The sequence below is a fragment of the Opisthocomus hoazin genome, unplaced genomic scaffold (assembly GCF_030867145.1).
Source record: "Opisthocomus hoazin isolate bOpiHoa1 unplaced genomic scaffold, bOpiHoa1.hap1 HAP1_SCAFFOLD_289, whole genome shotgun sequence".
NCBI classification, from domain to species: Eukaryota; Metazoa; Chordata; class Aves; order Opisthocomiformes; family Opisthocomidae; genus Opisthocomus; species Opisthocomus hoazin.
The window spans coordinates 11,959-37,454 of NW_027449049.1; the positions used below are offsets into that span (position 1 = coordinate 11,959).

Consider the following 25,496-nt stretch of genomic DNA (forward strand, 5'->3'; position numbering starts at 1 on the left):
CCCGCACCCCCTCCCCCAGGGCACCCAGGCGTGCGGGGAGGGCGCTCAACCCCCCCCCCGGGGTGTGGAACCCCCGCGACGGCTCAGGGTGTGGCCGGGGGGCGGGGCCAGGCGGGGGGGCGGGGCCAGGCGGCGGGGGGCGGGGCCTGCGGGGGGATTATGTCAGCCCCGCGGCAGCCGCAGCCCCGAGCTGGGAGCGGCGCGAGCAGGTACGGCCGGGGGGGGGGGGGGATCCGGGGGTGCTGGGGGGGATCCGGGGTGCCCGGGGCGGGTCTCGGGGGGCAGGGGCTGGGGGAAGGGGCTGTCGGCGCCGGGGGGGGGGGGCCGGCAGGTGCGGTGCGAGGGTCCCGCGGGGCTGGGCTGAGGGGAGCGGGAGGGTCTTGGGCGAGGCGGGAAGCGCTGAGGGGCTGCGGCTCCGCGGGGCGGGGAGCGCGGGGGGCCCGGGGCTGAGGTAAAGGTGGTGCTGCAGGGTGAGCAGGGGGCCGGGCTGAGGGAGGGGGGGCTCCGGGGGCCGGGCTGAGGTAAAAGTGGGTCTTATAGGGGGTCTGTGGGGCTGGGTTGAGGGAAGGGGGGCTCTGTGGGGCCGGGCTGAGGTAAAAGTGGGTCTTATAGGGGGTCTGTGGGGCTGGACTGAGGTAAAGGTGGGTCTGTGGGGTGTCTCTGGGGCTGGGCTGAGGTAAAGGTGGGTCTGTGGGGCCGGACTGAGGTAAAAGTGGGTCTGTGGGGTGTCTGTGGGGCTGGCTGAGGTAAAAGTGGTTCTTATAGGGGGTCTGTGGGGTTGGGTTGAGGGAAGGGGGGCTCTGGGGGCCGGGCTGAGGTAAAAGTGGGTCTTATAGGGGGTCTGTGGGGCTGGGCTGAGGGAAGGGTGGGTCCGCGGGGTGTCTGTGGGGCCGGGCTGAGGTAAAGGTGGGTCTGTGGGGCCGGACTGAGGTAAAAGTGGGTCTGTGGGGTGTCTGTGGGGCCGGGCTGAGGTAAAGGTGGTTCTTATAGGGGGTCTGTGGGGTTGGGTTGAGGGAAGGGGGTTCTGTGGGGTGTCTGCGGGGCTGGGCTGAGGTAGAAGCGTCTTTGTGGGGAGGGGGCTCGGGGTCGTTCCCGAGGCGGGAAGCGCGGAGGGGCTGCGGCTCCGCGGGGCGGGCGGTGCCGGGGCTGGGGTACGGGGGGCTCTGTGGGGCCGGGCTGGGGTACGGGGGGCTCTGTGGGGCCGGGCTGGGGTACGGGGGGCTCTGTGGGGTCTCTGTGGGGCCGGGCTGGGGTACAGGTGGCTCTGTGGGGCCGGGCTGGGGTACGGGGGCTCTGTGGGGGCTCTGTGGGGCCGGGCTGGGGTACGGGGAGCTCTGTGGGGTCTCTGTGGGGCCGGGCTGGGGTATGGGGGGCTCTGTGGGGTCTCTGTGGGGCCGGGCTGGGGTACAGGTGGCTCTGTGGGGCCGGGCTGGGGTACGGGGGCTCTGTGGGGTCTCTGTGGGGCTGGGCTGGGGTACAGGGGGCTCTGTGGGGCTGGGCTGGGGTACAGGTGGCTCTGACTGTGGGGCTGGGGTGGGGTACAGGGGGCTCTGTGGGGTCTCTGTGGGGCTGGGCTGGGGTACAGGGGGCTCTGTGGGGGCTCTGTGGGGCCGGGCTGGGGTACAGGGGGCTCTGTGGGGGCTCTGTGGGGCCGGCTGGGGTACAGGGGGCTCTGTGGGGTCTCTGTGGGGCCGGGCTGTGGTACAGGGGCTCTGTGGGGTCTCTGTGGGCTGGGCTGAGGCAAAAGGGGTTCTACACGGGCTCTGCGGGGCCGGGCTGCGTGAGGAGGGGGTTTAGGGGGTCTTTATCGGGCTGAAGCTGAGCGGGGAGGGGGGTTAGGGGGTCTCTGTGGGGTCAGTTGCCTCTGGGTGGGGGGCCCTGCTGTGGGCTCTGTGGGGCGGGGGGTCTGTGGGTGCCTGCGGGGACAGGGTCCGCTGAGGGGGCTCTGCAGGGTCCCCAGAGGGTGACCGGGAGGCCAGGGAGCTCGGGGGGGGGGGGGGGGCTCTGTAGGGTCTCCACAGGATCCCGGCCCGCGTCCAACAGATGGGTGGGGCCGGCGGGGGGTGCGGCCCGTGTGCGGGGGGCGGGGGGGGGACACACGATGTAACCGGCCCCGTCGCCCCGCGGCCGCCCCCCGCCGCCGTGACGCGTCCGGTGGGGGGGGAGGGGGGGGGGGGGGGTCACTGCCCGCTCCCCAGCCCCCCCCCAGGAATGCGGGGTCAACAAGGGACCCTTGTTCCCGCCGGGGCCGCCCCCGCATCCGCCGCGGGGCCCTGCGGGGGGGCCGGGCCCCTCCCGCGGGGGGGGGGGGGCTGTCCATGGTGCTGACCGGGAGCGGGCCGCGGGGGGGGGGGGGGGGTCTCTCGGACGCCTGGGTCCCCAGCCAAGGTGACAGGTTCCCTCATCAGCCGTTGCCACGGTAACGGGCGCATCCGTGGGGGAGGAGGGGAGGCGGTGGCCGCTACACAATGGAGCTGGGGGGGGGGCGGGGGGGTCCCGAGCGCCTGGGTCCCCCCGGGGGCGCTGACACCCCCCCACCCCACCCCCCCGAGTCATCCCGTCGTGTTCCCCCCCCCCCCCCGGTCCCCCCCAGGCCCCCGCTGCCGCCGGCCCCGGCCATGGCTCTGCCCCGGGGGCTCGGCCTCCTCCTGCTGCTGGCGCTGGGGGGGCCCAGCGCCGCCATCACCATCCCCCCGGAGTGTGAGTGGGGCGGGGGGGGCCTTGCACGGCGGTGGGGGGGGGCTTGCACGCTTGTGCGAGGGCCGATTGCACGAGGGCCGCCTGCACCTTTGCACGAGGACCCCTCGCACGCTCGCCCCCCCCTCACCTTGCATGGCTGCTCACGGGGGCCCCATGGCCCCGCGTGCCTGGGGAGAGCCCCCCCCCCCCCCGCTCACTGCTGTCTCTCTCCCCCCTCTGCGCCCCCGGACGGTGCAGACGGTCTGCACGAGCGTGAGTCTGGGGGCGTTCTGGGTGGTTCTGGGGTCCCCGGGTGGGGCGTCTTGAGGGTGCTGTGGGTGGCTCTGAGGACCCTGGGGGTCTCTGTGGGGCATGGGGAGGAACCCTGGCGTGTCCAAGGGACCCCTGAGGCGTCCAGAGTCCTGGGGGGGTCCTGTGGGGTCCCTGAAGTCTCCACGGCGTCCGTGGGGGGTGTCAGGGTGGTCTGTTGGGGCTCTGGGGTCCCCGAGCGTCCTTGGGGCACTCCTGGAGGCCCTGAGGGGGTCCCTATGGGTATGAGGAGGGCTCTCTGTGGAGGTTCTGAGGACCCTGTGGGGGTCTGGGGGTGCCTGGGGTGTCCCCGGGGTCCCCCCGCTGAGCCCCCCGCAGTCCTGCAGCCCCCTGAGCTGACGGAGCAGCCCCCGGAGCAGCTCGTCGTCTTCCCCAGCGACGACGTCGTCCTCAAATGCGCTGCCACCGGCAACCCCCCTGTCGAGTGAGTGCCCCCCCCGGTGCCCCCCGCGTCCCCCCCCATCCCCTGGCGCTGACGCCCCTGCCGCAGGTACCGCTGGACGCGGGAGGACCAGGCCTTCGTCCCCGAGGAGCACCCGGGGGTGACGGTGGCCCCTGGCGCGGGGACCCTGGTCATCAACGCCAGCCTGGCCGCGCGCCTGCAGGGCCGGTACCGCTGCTTCGCCGCCAACGCCCTGGGCACCGCCCTGTCCCTCGAGGCCCGCGTCATCGCCGAGAGTGAGACGGGGACCCCAGACCCCCCGGGCACCCCAAGACCCCCCCCGGGTCCCTCCGGGCAGCCTCCACCCCCTCCCGGGCCCCGCCACGTCCCCTGAATCCTCCCCGAGTGACCAAAAGCTGCCCTGAGGGTCCCCTAGATCCCCCTGCATCCCCCAAATGCTGCCCTGGGGTCCCCTAAATCCCCCAGCGACACACCCTGGGGGGGTCCCCTAAAATCCCCATGAGAATGCCCAGATCCCACCACCCCGAATTCCCTGCCGCGACCCCTCACTCGAGGTCTGGGCGCCGGGGTCCCCGGCTGATTTCGGGGGGTGGGGGGAACCCCCTGGATGTGAAGATCCCTGGCTGGTTTGGAGGGGGGCAGAGGAAGCCCCCCCCCTAGAGATGGGGGTTCCTGGCTGGTTTGGGGGAGCGGGTGGAACCCCCTGGGTGTGGGTGTCCCTGGCTGGTTTGGGGGGGCTCCCGGATGCCCGCGACCCCCCAGCCGCTGTGGTCCCCAGACACGCCACAGTGGCCCAAGGAGAAGGTGATGCCGGTGGAGGTGGAGGAGGGGGACCCTGTGGTGCTGCCCTGTGACCCCCCCCAAGAGCGCCGTGCCCCCCAAGATCTACTGGCTCAACAGCCGTGAGCAACTAGGGGGGGGGCTGGGTGGGGGCTGGGTGGGGGGCACCCCTTGTACGTGGCTCCCTGTGCACCCCCTTATCCCCTCACCCTGCTGCACCTCCGCAGACCCCATAATCCCCCTGCACCCCCTTATCCCCTCACCCTGCTGCACCTCCACAGACCCCCATAATCCCCCTGCACCCCCTTATCCCCTCACCCTGCTGCACCTCCGCAGACCCCCATAATCCCCCTGCACCCCCTTATCCCCTCACCCTGCTGCACCTCCGCAGACCCCCATAATCCCCCCTGCACCCCCATAATCCCCCCCGCGCCCTGCTGCACCCCAATTCCCCCCTCCCAACCCCATGGGACACCCTGCACCTCCATAACCCTCTTGACACCCCACAGCACCTGGGATCCCCCTGATTTCCATTGCCCCCCCCCCCGACCCCGTTGCACCCCCACAAGCCCCGAGCACCCCTGGGGTTCCAATACCCACCCCCCAATAATCCCCGGGCCCCCTGCCCCTCGCTGCGTCCCGTTGCCCTCCTGACACCCCGTCGCGCTCCGTTACCCCCCCGTTTCCCGCTCCCGGTGCCCCCCGCGCGCAGGGCGGGAGCCGGGGGGTGGAGGGGACCCTCTGACCCCCCCGCTCCCCCCCCCCGTGTGTGTCCCCCCCCCAGGCATCGTGCACATCGCGCAGGACGCCCGGGTGAGCATGGGGCAGGACGGGTTCCTCTACTTCGCCAACGCGCTGGCGGGCGACAGCCACCCCGACTACATCTGCCACGCGCACTACCTGGGGCCCCGCACCATCATCCAGAAGGAGCCCCTCGACCTCCGCGTCGCCCCCAGTGCGTGGGGGGGGGGCGGGACCCCCCCCACCTTCCCCCCGGCACCCCCAGAGTTGCCCCCAGAATCCCGCCCTCCTAGGGACCCTCTAACCCTGCAAGTTGCTTCTATGGGAGCCGCCCAAATCACTTTTACGGGACCCTCTCCAGGGGACCCCACCTTGTAACCCCCCCTAAAACTCTCCTACACCCCCCCCAGCATCCATGAAACTGCCCCATCCAGCAGAAGCCCCCCTAAACCCATGGGGCCCCCCCCAAAGAGGACCCTGCTTTGGGATCTTCCCCCCCTGCTCAAGCCCCCAGAGCAGCCCCACCTTGTGGTCCCCCCTCAAAAAGCCCCCTGGAGACCCCCATTCCTTGGGGGGGATGTCCCTGACACCCCCCCACGGATGCCATGGAGACTTCAGGGACCCCATAGGGACCCCCCCTACTCTGGACACCACTCTGGGCACCTCAGGGCTCCCATTCCTTGGGATGATGGTCTGGGGGGGGGGGTCTCTTGGGGGGTCAGTGGGAATATGGGGAGCTCTGGGGAGATCCCTTGCTGTTTGGGGGGTCCTCAGGAGTATGGGGGACCCTAGGGTTCTTGGGGGGGGGTCTCCGGGGGTGCCCTCTCCCCCTGCTGATCCCCTGTCGTCCCCCCCAGGTAACTCGGTGCAGTCTCGCCGTCCCAGCTCGTGGTGCCCCGGGACCCCCAGCCCCACCACGTCGCCCTGCGCGGGGGCACCCTGGTCCTCGAGTGCATCGCCGAGGGGCTGTGAGTCTGGGGGGTGCCGGGGGAGGGGGGGTCCTGGCCGCCCCAGGGTGCCGAGGGAGGGCCGGGGAGGGTGCCAAGGCCAGCGTGGGGCCCCGGGGGGGGTCCCGACCCCCCCCCCGGTGACGTGGGCCCCCCAGCCCCACGCCGGCGGTGCGGTGGCAGCGGCTGAACGGGCCCCTGCCGCGGGGCCGGGCCTCGCTGGAGAACTTCAACAAGACGCTGCGGCTGCGGGCCGTGGAGGAGGCCGACGACGGCGAGTACGAGTGCGTGGCCGAGAACAGCCGGGGCCAGGCGCGCCGCAGCCACCTCGTCACCGTCGAGGGTACGGCGGGCAGCGGGAGGCACTGGGGTCTGCGCCGGGGGGGGGCCGGGGGCGCTGGGAGAACTGGGAGGTGCTGGCGTGGGTGCTGGGGGCATGAGGCGTTGGCGTGGGGGCTGGAAGGAGCGCTGGTGGCACTGGAGGAGCGCTGGTGGCACTGGGAGGCGCTGGAAGGAGCGCTGGTGGCACTGGGAGGCACTGGGGTGGGTACTGGGATGCACTGGGAGGAGCACTGGTGGTGCTGGGAGGTGCTGGCATGGGTGCTGGGAGGCACTGGAAGGAGCACTGGTGGCACTGGGAGGTGCTGGCATGGGTGCTGGGAGGCACTGGAAGGAGCACTGGTGGCACTGGGATGCACTGGGAGGAGCACTGGTGGCACTGGGAGGTGCTGGCATGGGTACTGGGGACACTGACGTGGGTGCTGGGAGGCACTGAAGGAGCACTGGTGGCACTGGGAGGTGCTGGCATGGGTACTGGGGACACGAGGCGTTGGCGTGGGCGCTGGGAGGCACTGGTGTGGGTACTGGGAGGCACTGGAGGAGCTGGCATGGGGACTGGGGACACGAGGGGTTGGCGTGGGTGCTGGGAGGCACTGGGAGGCACTGGGAGGCGTGAGGGCAGTGTACTGGGAGGCACTGGGAGGAGCACTGGTGGCACTGGGAGGTGCTGGCATGGGGACGGGACACGAGGGGTTGGCGTGGGTGCTGGGAGGCGCTGGGGTGGGCTCTGGGAGGCACTGGGAGGCACTGGGGTGGGTACTGGGAGGCGCTGGGGTGGGCACTGGGAGGCACTGGGAGGCTCTGGAAGGAGCACTGGTGGCACTGGGAGGTGCTGGCATGGGTACTGGGGACACGAGGCGTTGGCGTGGGCTCTGGGAGGCGCTGGGGTGGGAACTGGAGGCGCTGGGGTGGGCACTGGGAGGCACTGGGAGGCACTGGAGGCTCTGGAAGGAGCACTGGTGGCACTGGGAGGTGCTGGCATGGTACTGGGGACACGAGGCGTTGGCGTGGCTCTGGGAGGCGCTGGGTGGGAACTGGGAGGCGCTGGGGTGGGTACTGGGAGGCACTGGGAGGCACTGGGGTGGGTACTGGGAGGCACTGGAAGGAGCACTGGTTGCACTGGGAGGTGCTGGCATGGGGACTGGGGACACGAGGGGTTGGCGTGGGTGCTGGGAGGCGCTGGGGTGGGCACTGGGAGGCACTGGGAGGCGCTGGGGTGGGTACTGGGAGGCACTGGGAGCAGCACTGGTGGCACTGGGAGGTGCTGGCATGGGTACTGGGGACACAAGGGGTTGGCGTGGGTGTTGGGAGGCGCTGGGGGTGGGCTCTGGGAGGCACTGGCATGGGCACTGGGAGGCACTGGGAGGCACTGGAGGCGCGAACTCTGGGAGGCACTGGCATGGGCACTGGGAGGCACTGGGAGGCACTGGGAGGCGCGAGGGCAGCCCTGGGGGTCCCTGACCCGTGCCCCCCCCCCAGCGGCCCCGTACTGGGTGCGGCCCCCCCAGAGCGGGGTCTTCGGGCCCGGGGAGGCGGCGCGCCTGGACTGCCTGGTGCAGGGCAAGCCCCGGCCCCACGTCGCCTGGCGCCTCAACGGGGTCCCCATCGAGGGTAGGGGGCTGCCGGGACCCCCCCTTTGGGGGTCTCTGGGTGTTTGGGGTGGGGTTACTGGAGTCTCGGGGGGGGGGGGGGGGTGGGGGGGTGGCTGCGGGGGGGGTCCCCTGTGGGGTTTTGGGTCTTTCTGGATGATATTGGGGTCCCTGGGGGGGTGTTGGGGTCCCTGGGGAGGCAGCGGGGGTCCCTGGGAGGGTGTTGGGGTCCCTGGGGCTGTGGGTGTCCCTGGGGGGGTGTTGGGGTCCCCGGGGAGGCAGCGGGGGTCCCTGGGAGGGTGTTGGGGTCCCCAGGGAAGCTGTGGGTGTCCCTGGGGGGGGGGGGTGTTGGGGTACCTGGGGAGGCAGCGGGGGGTCCCTGGGGCTGTGGGTGTCCCTGGGGGGGTTGTTGGGGTCCCCAGGGAGGCTGTGGTGTCCCGGGGGGTGCTGGGGTCCCTGGGGAGGCAGCGGGGGTCTCTGGGGAGGCAGCGGGGGTCCCTGGGGCTGTGGGGGGGTGCTGGGGTCCCTGGGGTGGCTGTGGGTGTCCCAGGGGCTGTGGGTGTCCCTGGGGAGGGTCCCTGGGGGGTGCTGGGGTCCCTGGGAGGCAGCGGGGGTCCCTGGGGCTGTGGGTGTCCCTGGGGGGGGTGTTGGGGTCCCTGGGGGGGTTGTTGGGGTCCCTGGGGGGGTGGCTGTGGGTGTCCCCCGGGGGCTGTGGGTGTCCCTGGGGGGTGCTGGGGTCCCTGGGAGGCAGTGGGGGTCCCTGGGGAGGCTGCGGGGGTCCCTGGGGGGTGCTGGGGTCCCCGGGAGGCAGCGGGGGTCCCTGTGGGGGTGTTGGGGTCCCCAGGGAGGCAGTGGGTGTCCCTGGGGGGTGCTGGGGTCCCCGGGAGGCAGCGGGGGTCCCGGGGGCTGTGGGGGGGTGCTGGGGTCCCCGGGAGGCAGCGGGGGTCCCTGTGGGGGTGCTGGGGTCCCGGGGAGGCAGCGGGGGTCCCTGGGGGGTGCTGGGGTCCCCCGGGAGGCAGCGGGGGTCCCCGTGGCGGCGCCGCGGGTGCCCTGACCCCCCCGCCGCAGAGGTGCCGGGCGCGGGCCGGCGGGCGGTGCGGGCCGGGGCGCTGGTGCTGTCCCGCCTGGAGCCCAACGACACGCTGGTGGCGCAGTGCGAGGCCCACAACCGCCACGGGCGCCTGCTGGCCAACGCCTTCGTCTACGTCGTGGGTACGGGGGGCCCGGGGGGGCTGGGGGGGGGGCCCTGCGGCCACGGCGGCCCCGGGGGGGGGGGCGTCCCCCGCCACGGAGGGGATCCCCACGGCCACCGGTCCCCGCGGAGACCGCATCCTCGGGACAGCCGCTGCGTCCCCCCGGCAACCGCGTCCCCATGGCAACTGTCCCCATGGCAACCGCATCCCCTGGCAACCATCCCCTGGCAACCGCGTCCCCCCCAGCAACCATCCCCCCCGGCAACCGCATCCCCCGGCAACCATCCCCCCCGGCAACCACATCCCCCCGGCAACCATCCCCATGGCAACCGCGTCCCATGGCAACCGCGTCCCCATGGCAACCGCATCCCCCCGGCAACCGCATCCCCCGGCAACCATCCCCCCCGGCAACCATCCCCATGGCAACCATCCCCATGGCAACCGCATCCCCCAGCAACCGCATCCCTCCAGCAACCGCGTACCCCTGGCAACCATCCCCCCGGCAACCGCGTCCCCCCAGCAACCGCATCCCCCTGGCAACCACGTCCCCATGGCAACCGTCCCCATGGCAACCGTCCCCATGGCAACTGCATCCCCCCGGCAACCGTCTCCATGGCAACCGTGTCCCCCTGCAAGCACATCCCCCCTGCAACCATCCCCCTGGCAACCGCGTCCCCCTGGCAACCGCATCCCCCCGGCAACCATCCCCATGGCAACCATCCCCATGGCAACCGCGTCCCCTGGCAACCATCCCCATGGCAACCGCATCCCCCCAGCAACCACATCCCCCCGGCAACCACATCCCCCTGGCAACCATCCCCATGGCAACCGCATCCCCCCGGCAACCGCATCCCCCCAGCAACCGCATCCCTCCAGCAACCGCGTCCCCCCGGCAACCATCCCCCCGGCAACCGCGTCCCCCCAGCAACCGCATCCCCCTGGCAACCACGTCCCCATGGCAACCGTCCCATGGCAACCGTCCCCATGGCAACTGCATCCCCCCGGCAACCGTCTCCATGGCAACCGTGTCCCCCTGCAAGCACATCCCCCCTGCAACCATCCCCCTGGCAACCGCGTCCCCCTGGCAACCGCATCCCCCCGGCAACCATCCCCATGGCAACCATCCCCCATGGCAACCGCGTCCCCTGGCAACCATCCCCATGGCAACCGCATCCCCCCAGCAACCACATCCCCCCGGCAACCACATCCCCCTGGCAACCATCCCCATGGCAACCGCATCCCCCCGGCAACCGCATCCTCCGGCAACCGCATCCCTCCTGGCAACCGCATCCCCTGGCAACCATCCCCATGGCAACCGCATCCCCCCGGCAACCGCATCCTCCGGCAACCGCATCCCCTGGCAACCATCCCCATGGCAACCACATCCCTCTGGCAACCATCCCCATGGCAACCACATCCCCCTGGCAGCCGTCCCCATGGCAACCGCATCCCCTGGCAACCGTCCCCGGGTGACACCCTTCGCTGGCGACCACCCCCATGGCAGCGGTGGCCCCCCCCACAGCGACCCCTGCCGTTGCCAGGCAGCAAGCCCCTTGCCTGGCCGTCGCCATGGCAACCCTGCCTGGAGGTGGTTGCCATGGCAACCTGCCTCATCGCCCGCCGGTCCCAGCTGTCGCCGTGGCGATGCCCGCCGGGGGGTACCTGTTGCCACGTGGACCGCCGAGATGTGCTGGGCGGTTTGGGGGAGCCTGAAGCGGGATTTGGGGTGCCGGGGGGGGGGGTCCGGGCACCCCCTTCACTGCCCCGCGTCCCCCCAGAGCTGCCGGTGAAGATCCTGACGCCGGACGAGACGCCGTACGCGGCGGTGGAGAACCGGACGGTGTTCCTGCACTGCCAGGTCTTCGGGGCCCCCGCGCCCACCGTCGAGTGGTGAGGCAGCCCCCCCTCGGACCCCTCCCGGACCCCCCCCCCCGCGATCCCCAGTGCCCCCCCCCCCGACACTCTGCGTCCCCCCCCCCCCCCCCAAGGCTGACGCCGGGGCTGGAGCCGGCCCTGCAGGACGACCGAGGCCTTCATCTTCACCAACGGGACCCTGCGGCTGGGCCCGGTGGCGCGGGGGGACGGGGGCCCCTTCACCTGCCGGGCCCACAACGCCCACAGCAACGCCAGCGTCGTCGCCCGCCTCGAGATCAAAGGTACCGGGACCCCCGCGGAGCTCCCTGCCCGGGACTGCTGGGGTCACTTGGTGCCCCCCCCCCCCCCGGGATGCCCCTTCGGGAGCCCAAATCCTTCCTGGGATCCCTCAGAGCCCCCCCCAGGGACCTCCCAGATCCTTTCTGGGACCTCCCAGAGCTCCCCGTTCTCCCCCGGATGCTTCACGGGACTCCCCAGGGCCTCCCAGGGACCCCCAGAATCCTTCCTGGGACCCCCCAGGATCTTCTGGGGACCCCCCTGAGCCTTCCCAATCCTCCCTGGGATCCTCCGGCCCCCCCCAAGTCTCTGCTGGAATTCCCAAGAGCCTTACAGAGCCCCTCAAATCCTTTCTGGGACCCCCCCTGCGCCCCCCCCGATTATTCCTGAGGCTCCTACATCCCTCTGACATCCCCCAGAGCCCCCCCAGATCGTTCCACAGACCCTCCAGGTCCCCGCAGATTCACCCTGGGACCCCCAGAGCCTCCCCCCTCCCCAAATCCTTCCTGGCACCCCTTCCCCCCCCCCCCCCTCGTTAACCCCTTGCCACCCCCGGCAGCGGCGACGCAGATCGAGGTGCCCCCCAGAGCACAACGGCCAAGAAGGGGGAGACGGTGACCTTCCGCTGCGTGGCCGCCTTCGACCCCGGGCTGGCTCCCCACGGCCTCGAGTGGCGCCGGGACGGGCAGCTGCTGCGCGACACGGCCGACAGCGACAAGTGAGGGGGGCTGGGGGGGGGCTGGGGGGGTCCCGAGCCCCCCCCTGGGCGGCTGACAGCGCCCACCCCCTCGCCGCAGGTACCTGCTGAGCGGGGACACGCTGACGGTGGCCGGGGTGGACTACGCTGACCAGGGGACCTTCTCCTGCCGTGCCTGGACCCTCCTGGATGCTGCCGAGGCCGAGGCGCAGCTCCGCGTCGTGGGTGAGCCCCCCCACCCCCCCCCCCCCCCCCCCCCAAACCCCGAGGGCGACCCCGGGGGTCCCCCAAATCCTCCGCTGCTCCCGTCGCTGGGTGCGCTCCGCTTCTGCCTCTGCTGCCCCTGGTTCTGCTGCGATTCTGCCCCAGGGACCCCCGTCCGCCCCGCTGCCCCCCGCTAACTGCCCCGACCCCCCCCACCCAACCCCCCCAGGCCGGCCGGGCCCCGTGCGGGATCTGCAGGTGCTGGAGGTGGGCGAGCGCCAGGTCCGGCTCACCTGGACCCCGGGGGAGGAGCACAACAGCCCCGTGGAGAGTAAGGGGAGCTCGGGGGGGGGGTCCTGGGGCTGTCGGGGGGGGCCCGGGGGTCTCGAGGGTGGGACTGAGGGGAGATCAGGGGGACCTGGAGTATCTGGGGGGGGGGCTATGGGGAGGTCAGGGGGTGTCAAGAGGGAGTTCAGGGCTGTTGGGAGCTGATGGGGTCCTGGAGAGGGACTGGGGGGGCATCAGGGTGGCCTTGGGGGGGTCCGGAGGTCACGGGGGGGGGGCAGGGGGAACCGGAGGGGTTCAGGGGTGCTCCTGGTGTGCAGGGAGGAGTCTGGGGCTGCAGGAGGAGGGGCAGGGCGGGGGGGGGGGATTTGGGGGTGCTGGGGGATTCGGGGGACGCTCGTAACCCCCCCTGTCCCACCCCCACCCCCCCCAGAGTTCGTGGTGGAGGAGGAGGAGGGCATCTTCGCACCCGGGCGCTTCGTGGAGCGGCTGACGGTGCCGGGGGGGCAGCCCTGGGCCCCCCTCACCCTCTCGCCCTACGGCCGCTACCGCTTCCGGGTGCTGGCGGCCAACGCCTACGGCCGGGGGGACCCCAGCACCCCCGAGCGCCCCCCATCTCCACGCCCGCCGCGGGTGAGTGCCCCCCCGGGACCCCAAAGCCCCCATCTGCACCCCCCCCCCGGTGGGTGAGTGCCCCCCAGACTCTGCCTGCGACCCCCCCCCAGTGCCCCATTGGGGCAAGGGCCTCCCAGGCACCCTGAGGACCCCAAAACCCATTTGCCCCCCCCCCCCCGGGTAAGACACCTCCACCCCCCCCAAAACGCTTCTGGGGCCGTGAGCCCCTCCCCAGGGACCCCCACTTTGCCCAGGGAGACCCCAAACCTGCCCTCGCGCCCCCGTATCCCACGCTCAGCGGGTGCTGACCCCCCCGAGGGGTTTGGGGGGTGTCTCTGGTCCCCTGCCAAAGGGTCTGTGGGAATGGGGGGGGGTCTCTGAGCCTGCGTTCCCCCCCCCCCCAACCCAGCCCCCGAGCGCAACCCTGGGGGGGTCAAGGGTGAAGGCAACGAGACCAACAACCTGGTCATCACCTGGCAGGTACGGGGGGGGCCGGGGGTCCCTGCAGGGGGGGCTTCGGGGGGGCTGGGGCAGGTTTGGGGGGGCGGGAAGGTGGCTGGCAGGTTTGGGGGTCTCCCTTTGGCCTGGGGGGACTTTGGGGGGCTCGGGGAAGACTTGAGGCGCTCTCTGGTGCTTGGGGTGGGCTCAGAGCAGGTTTAGGGGGCTCAGGGGGTCTTGTGGTCGTTTTGGGGGGGGTCCCTTCGGCTCGGGGCAGGTTTGGGGGAGGGTGGGGGGTCAGAGGGGCCCAGAGCTGGCTGTGGGGTGCAGGGAGCTCGTCCGTCTCGGGCCGGGTTCTGGGGGTTGGGGGGCAGGTTTTAGGGGGTCTTCTACCCTGGGGGAGGGGTGGGGAGCTCGGAGGGAGCTGGGGGGGTCCCTCCAGGCGGGGTCCGGTCCGTGGGGGTGGATTTGGGGGTTCGGGGGGGGGCACTGAGGCCCTGCCCGCAGCCGCTGGCGCCGGGGGAGTGGAACGCGGCCGAGGTGCGGTACCGGGTGCAGTGGCGGGCGCTGGAGCCGGCGCTGAGCGGCTGGCGCGAGGAGACGGTGGGGGGCCCCCCCGTCGTGGTGGGGGGCACCCCCACCTTCAGCCCCTACGAGATCCGGGTGCAGGCGGTCAACGACGCCGGGAAGGGCCCCGATCCCCTCGTCGTCGTCGGCTACTCCGGGGAGGACCGTGAGTAGGGGGCCCCCGGACCCCCCCTGTGTGGGGTGGGGGGCAACTGGGGGGGCTGTCGGGGGGGAGGGGCCCGAATCTGGGGGTGCGGAGAGACCGCCAGGAAGGGGAACTCCAAATCTGAGGGTGCAGAGAGACCCCCAGGAAGGGGGAATTCTGAATTTGGGGGTGCGGAGAGACCCCCAAGAAGGGGAATTCTGAATCTGGGGGTGCAGAGAGACCCCCAGGAAGGCGAATTCTGAATCTGGGGGTGCAGGGAGACCCCCTGGAAGGGGAACTCCGAATCTGGGGGTGCAGAGAGACCCCCAGGAAGGGGAACTCCGAATTTGGGGGTGCAGGGAGACCCCCAGGAAGGGGAACTCCGAATCTGGGGGTGCAGAGAGACCCCCAGGAAGGGGAATTCTGAATCTGGGGGTGCAGAGAGACCCCCAGGAAGGGGAATTCTGAATCTGGGGGTGCAGAGAGGCCCCCAAGAAGGGGAATTCTGAATCTGGGGGTGCAGGGAGACCCCCTGGAAGGGGAGGACCCCGACCTGGGGCTGCTGAGACCCAAAAGTGGGGAGACCCCAAATCTGGGGGTGCTGAGAGGCACCAAGGTGGGGGTCCCCAATTCTGGGGGTGGAGAGACCCCGGGGGGGGGGGGGTCTCAGATCGGAGGGTGCTGAGGGGACAGTGGGGGGGCCCCGAATCTGGGCTGCTGGGGGGGAGTTTTGGGGGTCCTGACCTATATCGGGGGTGGGGTTGGGGGCTCCCCGTTTTGGGGGGGCGCCTCTGTCTGGGGGGGTCTCAGGGATGCAGCCCCCCAACCCCGGTGCACGGCTCTGGGGGGCTCACAGTGCCACGTGCCCCCCCTCAGTGCCGCTGGCGTACCCCGAAAACGTGGGGGTGGAGATCCTGAACAGCACCAGCGTGCGGGTGCGCTGGAGCCTGGGGGGGGGCCCCCCGAGACCTGCGGGGGCACCTCCGCGGATTTCGGGTAAGGGGGGGCTGGGGGGCAGGAAGGGGGGGGTACAGGGGGCTCTGTGGGGTGTGGGGGTGCAGGGGGGGCTGCTGGGGTGTGGGGGTGCAGGGGGGCTCTGTGGGGTGTGGGGGTGCAGGGGGGGCTGCTGGGGGGTGGGGGTGCAGGGGGGCTGCTGGGGTGTGGGGGTGCAGGGGGGGCTCTGTGGGGTGTGGGGGTGCAGGGGGGCTGCGGGGGGATGTGGGGGTACAGGGGGGCTCTGTGGGGTGTGGGGGTGCAGGGGGGGCTGCTGGGATGTGGGGGTGCAGGGGGGCTCTGTGGGGTGTGGGGGTGCAGGGGGGGCTGCTGGGATGTGGGGGTGCAGGGGGGGCTGCTGGGGGTGGGGTGCAGGGGGGCTCTGTGGGGTGTGGGGGTGCAGGGGGGGGCTGCTGGGGGTGGGGGTGCAGGGGGGCTGCTGGGGTGGGGTACAGGGGGGGCTCTGTGGGGTGTGGGGGTGCAGGGGCTCTGTGGGGTGTGGGGGTGCAGGGGGGGCTGCTGGGGTGTGGGGGTGCAGGGGGGGGCTGCTGGGGGTGTGGGGGTGCAGGGGGGCTCTGTGGGGTGGGGTACAGGGGGGGCTTCTGGGATGTGGGGGTACAGGGGGGGCTGCTGGGATGTGGGGGTGCAGGGGGGCTGCGGGGGGATGTGGGGGTGCAGGGGGCTGCTGGGGGTGGGGTGCAGGGGGGCTGCGGGGGGATGTGGGGGTGCAGGGGGGCTGCTGGGGGTGGGGTGCAGGGGGGCTGCGGGGGGGATGTGGGGGTACAGGGGGGGCTGCTGGGGGTGTGGGGGTACAGGGGGGGCTGCTTGGGTGTGGGGGGTGCAGGGGGGCTCTGTGGGGTAGGGTACAGGGGGGGCTTCTGGGATGTGGGGGTGCAGGGGGGCTGCTGGGGGTGGGGGTGCAGGGGGGCTGCGGGGGGATGTGGGGGTGCAGGAGGGGGTGCAGGGGGGCTCTGTGGGGTGGGGGGGGTGGTTCAGGGGCGTGGGGACAGCTTGGGGGGGTCCCTGACGCCCCCCGCCCCGCCCCAGGTGCTGTACTGGCGCGAGGGCTGGGTGGGGGAGCGCGCGCGCCGCCAGGCCCCCCCCGCCCCGGCCGGGGGGCACCCGGGGGTGCTGACGGTGCCCGGCGAGGCCAGCGGGGTGCTGCTGGGGGGGCTGCGCCCCTGGAGCCGCTACCGCCTCCAGGTGGTCGTCTTCAACGGGCGGGGGGACGGCCCCCCCAGCGACGAGATCCGCTTCGACACCCCCGAGGGAGGTGAGGCCCCCCCGGGACCCCCGACTCTGTCCTGGGGACCCCCCGGGGCCCCCGGGCCGCCCTTGGGGATCCGGGAAAACCTCGGAGGGACCCCGGCTGCCCCTGGCAGCCCCGAGCTCCATCCCAGGGACCCCCGGCTCCCACGGGGGACCCCCCAAATGCTCCTGGGGACCCCCAAGTGCTCCTGGGGACCCTCAAGTGCTTCTGGGGACCCCTAAATGCTCCTCAGGACCCCACCAAGTGCTCCTGGGGACCCCCAAGTGCTCCTCGGGACCCCCAAGTGCTCCTGGGGACCCCTAAATGCTCCTGGGGACCCTCAAGTGCTCCTGGGGACCCCTAAGTACTCCTGGGGACCCCCAAGTGCTCCTGGGGACCCCCCCAAATGCTCCTGGGGACCCCCAAGTGCTCCTCGGGACCCCCAAGTGCTCCTCGGGACCCCCCCCAAATGCTCCTGGGGACCCCCATGTGCTCCTGGGGACCCCTAAATGCTCCTGGGGACCCCCCCAAATGCTCCTGGGAACCCCCAAGTGCTCCTGGGGACCCCTAAATGCTCCTGGGGACCCCAAAGTGCTCCTGGGGAACCCCCCAAATGCTCCTGGGGACCCCTAAATGCTCCTGGGGACCCCCAAATGCTCCTGGGGACCCCCAAGTGCTCCTGGGGACCCCTACACACCCCTGGGGACCCCCAAGACCCTCCTGGCTCCCCCTTGTCCCAGGCGTGCTCGTCCCCTCTCCCCCCCGGGGGTCCCCTCTGTCCCCGTGGGGGTCCCCTCTGTCCCCGTGGGGGTCCCCCACGCTCCCCAGTGGGGGGCCCCCGCCTTGGCCGTTGGGGGTCGCTGACGCTGCCCCCCCCCCCCCCCCCCCCCAGTGCCGGGCCCCCCCCGAGGAGCTGCAGGTGGAGCGCGTGGGCGAGACGACCCTGGCCCTGGAGTGGAAGCGCCCGCGGCACCCCAACGGGCTCCTCACCGGCTTCCTGCTCCAGTACCACCAGGGTGCGCTGCTGGGCGCGTACTGGGAGCGCTGGGAGCGGGCGCCGCGGCCGCTAGGGGGCACTGCGAGCTCGGGGGGGGGCGCTGGGCGGTGGGACGGAGGGCACTGGGTGGGGGTGCTCCAGTACCACCAGGGTGCGCTGCTGGGCGCGTACTGGGAGCGGGCGCCGCGGCCGCTAGGGGGCACTGCGAGCTCGGGGGGGGGGCGCTGGGCGGTGGGACGGAGGGCACTGGGTGGGGGTGCTCCAGTACCACCAGGGTGCGCTGCTGGGCGCGTACTGGGAGCGGGCGCCGCGGCCGCTAGGGGGCACTGCGAGCTCGGGGAGGGGGCGCTGGGCGGTGGGACGGAGGGCACTGGGTGGGGGTGCTGGGAGCGCTGGAGATGCTGGGGGGCATCTGAGGGCGTTTGGGGGTTCGGGGGGGGGATGTGTGGGTCTGGGGGGTACGTGGAGGTTTGGGGGGGCTGCAGGGGGGGTTGGGGTAGTCGGGGGGGGCACGTGGGAATGTGTGGGATTTGGGGGGGACTTGGAAAGGGATTTGGGGGGGGGGCGTGTGGGAGTTTGGAGGGGCACGGGGCACACGTGCCCATCCCCCCCCATGGGGCTATGTGGGGGAACTGGGGGGCGCTTGGGGGGTGGGGGGGGCGTGGGGATGGGGGGGGCGCTTGGGGATGTGGGGGTGCGTGGGGGGATGTGGGGGGGCGCTTGGGATGTGGGGGGGATGTGGGGGCACGTGGGGATGGGGGGGATGTGGGGGTGTGGGGGGGCGCTTGGGGGGCGTGGGGGGGCACTTGGGGGATGTTTGTGGGGCACTTGGGGGATGTGGGGGTGCATGGGGGGATGTGGGGGGGCGCTTGGGTATGTGGGGGTGCATGGGGGGATGGGGGGGGTCTTGGGGATGTGTGGGGGGTGTGGGGGGGGATGTGGGGGGGGGCTTGGGGATGTGGGGGGTGCATGGGGGGATGTGGGAGTGCATGGAGGGATGGGGGGCTTGGGGGGATGTGGGGGGGGCGCTTGGGTATGTGGGGGTGCGTGGGGGGATGTGGGGGGGGGTCTTGGGGATGTGTGGGGTGCGTGGGGGGCTGTGGGGGTGCGTGGGGGATGTGGGGGGGGGTCTTGGGGATGTGTGGGGTGCGTGGGGGGATGTGAGGGCACACTTGGGGGATGTGGGGGTGCATGGGGGGATGTGGGGGGGCTGAGGGGGGCGCGTGGGGATGTGGGGGTGCGTGGGGGGCCGCGGGGGTGCCTGGCAGGGCGCTGAGGCTGCCCCACAGTGAACCGGACGGAGGGGGGGCCGCCCCACGAGGTCTCCTTCCCGGCCGGGACCCTCAACGCCACCCTGGGGCGCCTGGCCCCCCGCGGGCGCTACCGCTTCGCCCTGCGCGCCCTGACCCGCCTGGGCCCCGGGCCCGCGCTGCTGCGCCAGGCCAGCCTGCTGCCCGAGCCCGGTGGGTGCGGGGGGGGTCACCCCGAGACGGCCGGGGGGGCTGGGGGGGCTGCTGGGACCCCCCCCAGCTGGGGCACCCCGGGGGCGCCGGGTTCGCGGGGGTCCCCCCCCCCAGCCCCGGGGGGGACCCCAGACGCTGGCTGCCGTCCCCGCCACGTCGGGTGCTGCAGACTGGGGGGGTTTGGGGGGGGATTTGGGGGGTTGGGGGGGGGCATTTCCACTGAGCACCCCCCCCCCCGCAGTGCTGCCGGGGCCGGCTGGGACCCCCCCAGCTGGGGGACCCCGGGGGCGCTGGGTTCTCGGGGGTCCCAGTCTGGGGGGGACCCCCAGACGCTGGCGTCGGGCGCTGCAGACCGGGGGGGTTTGGGTGGGGGTTTTGGGGGGGGGCATTTCCACTGAGCCCCCCCCCCCCGCAGTGCTGCCAGGGCCTGCTGGGACCCCCCCAGCTGGGGGACCCCGGGGGCGCTGGGTTCGCGGGGGGTCCCAGCCCCGGGGGGGACCCCAGACGCTGGCTGCCGTCCCCGCCACGTCGGGTGCTGCAGACTGGGGGGTTTGGGGGGGGATTTGGGGGGTTGGGGGGGGGGCATTTCCACTGAGCACCCCCCCCCCACAGTGCTGCCGGGGCCGGCTGGGACCCCCCCAGCTGGGGGACCCCGGGGGCGCTGGGTTCGCGGGGGTCCCAGTCTGGGGGGGACCCCCAGACGCTGGCGTCGGGCGCTGCAGTCTGGGGGGGTTTGGGGGGGGGTTTGGGGGGGGCATTTCCACTGAGCCCCCCCCCCCCGCAGTGCTGCCGGTCTGGGGAGCGTGGTGGTGGGCGAGGTGGGGGAGGACTTCACCGTCCTGCACTGGACCCTCGCCCACGCCCAGGCCAACGTGGAGTTTGAGGTCCAGTACATGAGCAAAACCAGTAAGCGCAGCCCACTGGGACGGGGGCGGGGGGGCCGCGGGGGGGGTCGGGGCTCCGGAGTGGGGAGAGGCGGGGGGGGGGGGGGAAATGGGGTTTGGGGAGCCCCGCGTGGGTCTCGGGGGGCTCTGGGGAAGGGGAGGTGGGGTTTGGGTAATGGGGGGTGGGGGGGATGTGGAAGGAAGGGGGTGTCCCACGGGATTTGGGGGGGCTCTGGGGAAGGGGAGGTGGGGTTTGGGGGGTGTCCTTGGGTAATGGGGGGGGGATGTGGGAAGGAGGGGGGTGCCCACGGGATGGGGGGGCTCTGGGGAAGGGGAGGTGGGGTTGGGGGGTGTCCTTGGGTAATGGGGGGGGGGGGGATGGAGGGGGGTGCCCACGGGATTGGGGGGGGGCTCTGGGGAAGGGGAGGTGGGGTTTGGGGGGCGTCCTTGGGTACTGGGGGGGGGGAATGGGGGAAGGAGGGGGGTGCCCATGGGATTGGGGGGCTCTGGGGAAGGGGAGGTGGGGTTGGGGGGCGTCCTTGGGTAATGGGGGGGGGATGTGGGAAGGAGGGGGGTGCCCACGGGATTGGGGGGGGCTCTGGGGAAGGGGAGGTGGGGTTTGGGGGGCGTCCTTGGGTAATGGGGGGGGGATGTGGGAAGGAGGGGGGTGCCCACGGGATTGGGGGGGCCCCCCGGTACGGTCTGGAGGGGGACGTGGGGTTTAGGACATCCCAGGAAAAGAGGGGGCGGGGGACGTGGGGGTCCCCTGTGGGTGGGCTCGGGGGGCCGGGGGGGCCGGGGGGCGGCCGTGACCCCCGCCCCCCCGCAGCGGAGGAGCCCTGGCGCAGCGCGGGCCGCGCCAACTCCTCGCTGGGGCTGTACCGCCTGGGGGACCTGCGCCCCGGCACCTCCTACCGCGTCCAGTTCGTGGGGCGCAACCACTCGGGCGAGCGCGTGGCCTTCTGGGAGAGCGAGGTGCAGACCAACGGCACGCGTGAGTCCCCGGGACCCCCGCCCCCCGCTCCAAAACCTCCCGTGGGCAGCCTCGAAACCGCCACCGCTGCGCCGGGGAGCCACGAAACCGCCTTTTCCCCTCCCAAGGGGCCCTGAAACCCCCTCCAGCTGCGTGGGGGCACCTCAAAAACCCCCTTTTCTCCCTAAAAGCGCCCCCTGAAACTTCCTCCAGCTGCCTCGGGGACCCTTGAAACCCTCTTTTGCCCCGAAGGGGGCCCCCCTGACCCCCCCTCCGGCTGCTTCAGGACACCTCAAACCCCCTTTTCCCCCCGGGGGGACCCTAAACCCCTTCCACCTGCACCAGAGCCCCCTGAAACCCCATTTCCTCCCTACAGGGACCCCTGAAACCACCCCCAGCTGCTTCGGGGCACCTTGAATCCCCCCCCCCCCTTTTTTTCCCCATGGGGACCCCTGAACCCCACCCCCCCCAGCTGCTTGGGGCCCCCTCGACATCACCTTGTCCCCCGAGGGACCCCCCAACCCCCCCCCCCAAGAGCATGGGGACCCCCAGAACCGCTCTTTCCCCAGCCAGGCTGCTCGGGGGCTGCTTGGGGTGGGGTGGGGGGGTCCCCAAAGCCGGTTGCCCCCTGCCCCCCACTGACACCCCCCCCTCCGCGTGCCCCCCGCAGTGGTGCCGAGCCCCGCGGGCGGCTTCGCCACCGAGGGCTGGTTCATCGGCTTCGTCAGCGCCGTGGTGCTGCTGCTCCTCATCCTCCTCATCCTCTGCTTCATCAAGCGCAGCAAGGGGGGCAAGTATTCGGGTGAGCCCCCCCCAGCCCCCCCCCGGGACCCCGCAGCCTCCCCTGGGGCACCCGCCAGGCTACAGGGGGTCTGGGGGTGCCCCCGAGTTACAAGGGGGGGACCCCAGGGCTTGGGGAGGGGGCGGTGGGAGGCGTGGGGAGGGCTCCGGGGGGATTTGGGGGGGGGGTGCTTCAGGCGTGGGGGGGGGTCCCCAAGGCCTGAGGGGTCCCGGGGGGTCCCCGCAGCCGGGGGAGGGCGGGTCCCGCGGTGCTGGCCCCCCCGACCCGAGCCGACCTTCGGGGAGTACAGGTGAGGGGGCGGGGCCACGCAAAGCGGGGGGCGGGGCCATGCAAAGCGAGGGGCGGGGCCATGCAAAGCGAGGGCAGGGCCGTGCAAAGCATGGGGCGGGGGCCGTGCAAAGCGAGGGGCGGGGCCATTCAAAGCGCGGGGCGGGGGGCCGTGCAAAGCGCGGGGCGGGGCCATGCAAAGCGCGGGGCGGGGCCATGCAAAGCGAGGGGCGGGGCCTGCGGGTGGGGCCGAGCACCCTGCTCATCGCCTCCGCTGCCAACTGCCCCCCCGCTGCCAACTGCCCCCCGCCGCTAACTGCCCCCCCGCTGCCAACTGCCCCCCCTCTGCCAACTGCCCCCCGCCGCTAACTGCCCCCCCCGCCGCTAACTGCCCCCCCGCCGCTAACTGCCCCCAGGGGCGGGGCTTCAGCTCCAACCTGCCCCCCCCCCACGCTGCTTTGGCCCCCCCTGACGCTCTGTCTCTCCCCGCTGCTGCCTTGGCTAACGCAGGTCCCTGGAGAGGTAAGGGGGGCCGGGTCCCCTGGGGGGGCTGCAGGACCCCTGGGTGCCTGGCTGGGGGGGGGCCGGCCTGGGCGTGGGTCTTCGTGCAAGGGGGGGCTCCTCCCGCGCGCATCCCCCCCCCCTCGCAGCAGCCGCTCGCATGCCCCCGCGCCTCCCGCCCCGGTGCCGCAGCCCTGCGTCCCCCGGCATGGGGTGGGGGCACGGGGGCGGTGGGGCGTGATGGGGCCGTGGTGGCCGTGGTGGTGGCAATTGGGGTGGTGGTGGTGGTGGCGATGGTGGTGGCAATGGTGGCGATGGTGGTGGTGTCAATGGGGTGATGATGGTGGTGGCAAATGGGGTGGTGGTGGTGGTGGCAATGAGGGTGGTGGTGGCAAATGGGGTGGTGGTGGTGGTGGCAATGAGGGTGGTGGTGATGATGGTGGTGGTGGCGATGGTGGTGGCAATTGGGGTGGTGGTGGTGGTGGCAATGGGGGTGATGGTGGTGATGGTGGTGGTGGCGATGGGGGTGGCAATGGGGGTGATGGTCAGTGATGGTGGTGGTGGCAATGGTGGCAACGAGGGTGGTGGTGGTGGTGGCAATGGGGGTGGTGATGGTGGTGGCAATGGTGGCGATGGTGGTGGTGGCAATGGCGGTGATGGTGGTGGTGGCAATGGCGGTGATGGTGGTGTCAATGGGGGTGATGGTGGCGATGGCAGTGGTGGTGTCAGTGGGGGGGTGGTGGTGGTGGTGATGGTGGTGGCAATGGGGGTCATGGTGATGATGGTGGTGGTGGTGATGGTGGTGGCAATGGGGGTGATGGTGATGGGGGTGATGGTGATGGTGGTGGTGGTGATGATGGTGGTGATGGGGGTGATGGTGGCGATGGCAGTGGTGGCAGTGGGGGTGGTGATGGTGGTGATGGGGGTGGTGGTGATGGTGGTGATGATGGGGGTGATGGTGGCGATGGGGGTGATGGTGGTGAGGGTGATGGTGGTGGTGGTGGTGATGATGGTGATGATGGGGGTGATGGTGGCGATGGCGGGTGGTGGCAATGACGGCGGCGGCGGCACTGATGTGCCGGCGCAGCGACGGGGAGGAGAAGGCCTCGGGCAGCTCGGGGCGGTCGCTGGCAGCCACCGGGGCGGCGCTGGGGAGCGACGACAGCCTGGCCGGCTACGGCGGCAGCGCCGACGTCCAGTTCAACGAGGACGGCTCCTTCATCGGGCAGTACAGCGGCGCCCGCGGCACCGCCGCCGGCAGCTCGGGGCCCGCCAGCCCCTCCGCCGCGCCCCCCCTCGACTAGGACCCCCCCGGGGGGGCCTGGGGCCACGGGGGAGCCCCCCCGGCGCTGGGGACCCCCCCGTGGCAAAGTGGGAGCTCCCCAGCACTGAGGACCCCCCTCTCCACCACGCAATGTGGCAGCCCCGACGGTGCTGGGCCCCCCCCCAGAGCTGAGGACCCCCCCCCGGAGCTGGGGACCCCCCCCCCGGTGCTGAGGACCCCCCCCGGAGCTGGGGACCCCCCCCCCGGAGCTGGGGACCCCCCCGTGGCAAAGTGGGAGCTCCCCGGCACTGAGGACCCCCCTCTCCACCACGCAATGTGGCAGCCCTGATGGTACTGGGGACCCCCCCTCCCCGGTGCTGGGCCCCCCCCCGGAGCTGGGGACCCCCCCCGGAGCTGGGGACCCCCCCCGGTGCTGAGGACCCCCCCCCGGTGCTGAGGCCCCCCCCCGGAGCTGAGGACCCCCCGGTGCTGGGGACCCCCCCCCCCCCCGGAGCTGGGGACCCCCCCGGAGCTGAGGACCCCCCCCCCGGAGCTGGGGATCCCCCCCCCAGTGCTGGGCCCCCCCCCGGAGCTGGGGATCCCCCCCCCAGTGCTGGGCCCCCCCCCCGGAGCTGGGGACCTCCCCCCGGAGCTGAGGCCCCCCCCGGAGCTGAGGACCCCCCCCCGGTGCTGGGGACCCCCCCCAAGGCAAAAGGGGGATCCCCAGAGCCAACCCCCCACCCCCCCTCCTTGCCCCCATTTAAGGGCCCCCCCAACCCCCCTCCACTGCCAAAGGGGGGGACCCTGAAGTGCCCCCCCCCCCCGTGCAATGGGGGGGGGGCTGGGGGGGGTACGCCCCCCAAAAGCGCCTCAGAACGGGGGGGGGGGCGGGGACCCCCGTTGGACTTAGCCAAAAAGGGCCCCCCCCTCAGCCCCGGCTGGGGGGGGGGGTCCCAAACGCCCGGGTTCTCTTTAGACCAAATTGGGGCGGGGGGGTTTTGCCCCCCCAGATTTCAGCCCCCCCCCCCCCCCGAACCCTTCAGGGCCCCCCCGACTCTTTGGGGTTTGGGGGGGGTCCCCGGTGGCCCCCCCCCATCTCTGAATGCATCTCACGGCGCGGCCTTGGCAACTCTCACACGGACCCCCCCGCGGGGGGGTCTGCACCCCCATCCCCCCCCCCGGCCCCCCCCCCGGCCCCGTGCCCCCCCCCCCCGGCCCCCCCCCCGTGCCCTGGTGTTGTAGCTGCGTTAGCCCCCCCGTGTGTGCCGTGCCCCCCCCCTCGGGAAAAGACGTGGAAAAGGCCCAAACGGCCCCAAAACGGCAGCCGAGCCCCCTGCCCCCCCCCCCGTGTGCCCCCCCCCCGCCCCCATACGGACTGTACGTACCCCCCCGGTACAAAAAAACGCCAAAAACGAATTGAGGGAAAAAACGCAAAAAAAGGGGACCCCCCCCCCCCCGAGGCCGAAATAAAGGAGGAACCTGCCGGGAGGGCGGCTGCGGGGTGGTCTGTGGGGGGGGGGCCCGGGGGGCGGGGGGCTGCGGGGGGGCTATGGGGGGGCTGGGGGGGGGCCCGGGGGGTGGGGGGCTGCAGGGGGGCTGGGGGGGCTATGGGGGGCTGCGGGGTGGTCTGTGGGGGGGGCACGGGGGGGCTGGGGGGGGTCTGGGGGGGGCTATGGGGGGGGGCCCGGGGGGCGGGGGGCTGCGGAGGGGCTGGGGGGGGGCCCGGGGGGCGGGGGGCTGCGGGGGGCCTATGGGGGGGCTGGGGGGGCTGGGGGGGGGCTGGGCCTTCCATAGGGGTCTGGGGGGGGCTATGGGGGGCTATGGGGGGCTATGGGGGCTATGAGGGGTCTGGGGGGGCTATGGGGGCTATAGGGGGCCAGTGGGGTCTGGTGGGGTTATGGGGGGGCCAGTGGGGGTCTGGGGGGGGGCTATGGGGGGCTATGGGGGGGCTATGAGGAGTCTGGGGGGGCTATGGGGGCTATGGGGGGGCTATGAGGAGT

The 25,496-nt window shown here is 72.8% G+C and overlaps 1 protein-coding gene across 1 annotated transcript; it reads left to right on the plus strand.

Moving 5' to 3' along the window:
* The first annotated feature begins 135 nt into the window (after positions 1 to 135).
* LOC142360308 (neuronal-glial cell adhesion molecule-like) lies at positions 136 to 24,976 on the plus strand. The gene is given in 36 exon segments (XM_075412486.1): positions 136 to 209; positions 2,594 to 2,700; positions 2,938 to 2,952; positions 3,328 to 3,433; positions 3,500 to 3,687; positions 4,191 to 4,276; positions 4,278 to 4,314; positions 4,977 to 5,147; positions 5,791 to 5,814; positions 5,817 to 5,901; positions 6,039 to 6,223; positions 7,699 to 7,830; positions 8,877 to 9,020; positions 10,780 to 10,891; positions 10,990 to 11,029; positions 11,031 to 11,157; positions 11,712 to 11,741; positions 11,744 to 11,870; positions 11,950 to 12,074; positions 12,283 to 12,384; positions 12,772 to 12,941; positions 12,944 to 12,971; positions 13,363 to 13,433; positions 13,899 to 14,124; positions 14,980 to 15,062; positions 15,064 to 15,099; positions 16,144 to 16,369; positions 17,238 to 17,245; positions 17,247 to 17,361; positions 18,632 to 18,805; positions 19,574 to 19,711; positions 20,519 to 20,683; positions 21,333 to 21,517; positions 21,734 to 21,753; positions 22,242 to 22,253; positions 23,320 to 24,976. Coding segments are annotated over 36 exon segments (3,867 nt in total). The 5' UTR covers positions 136 to 159; the 3' UTR covers positions 23,537 to 24,976.
* The last annotated feature ends 520 nt before the right edge of the window (positions 24,977 to 25,496 follow it).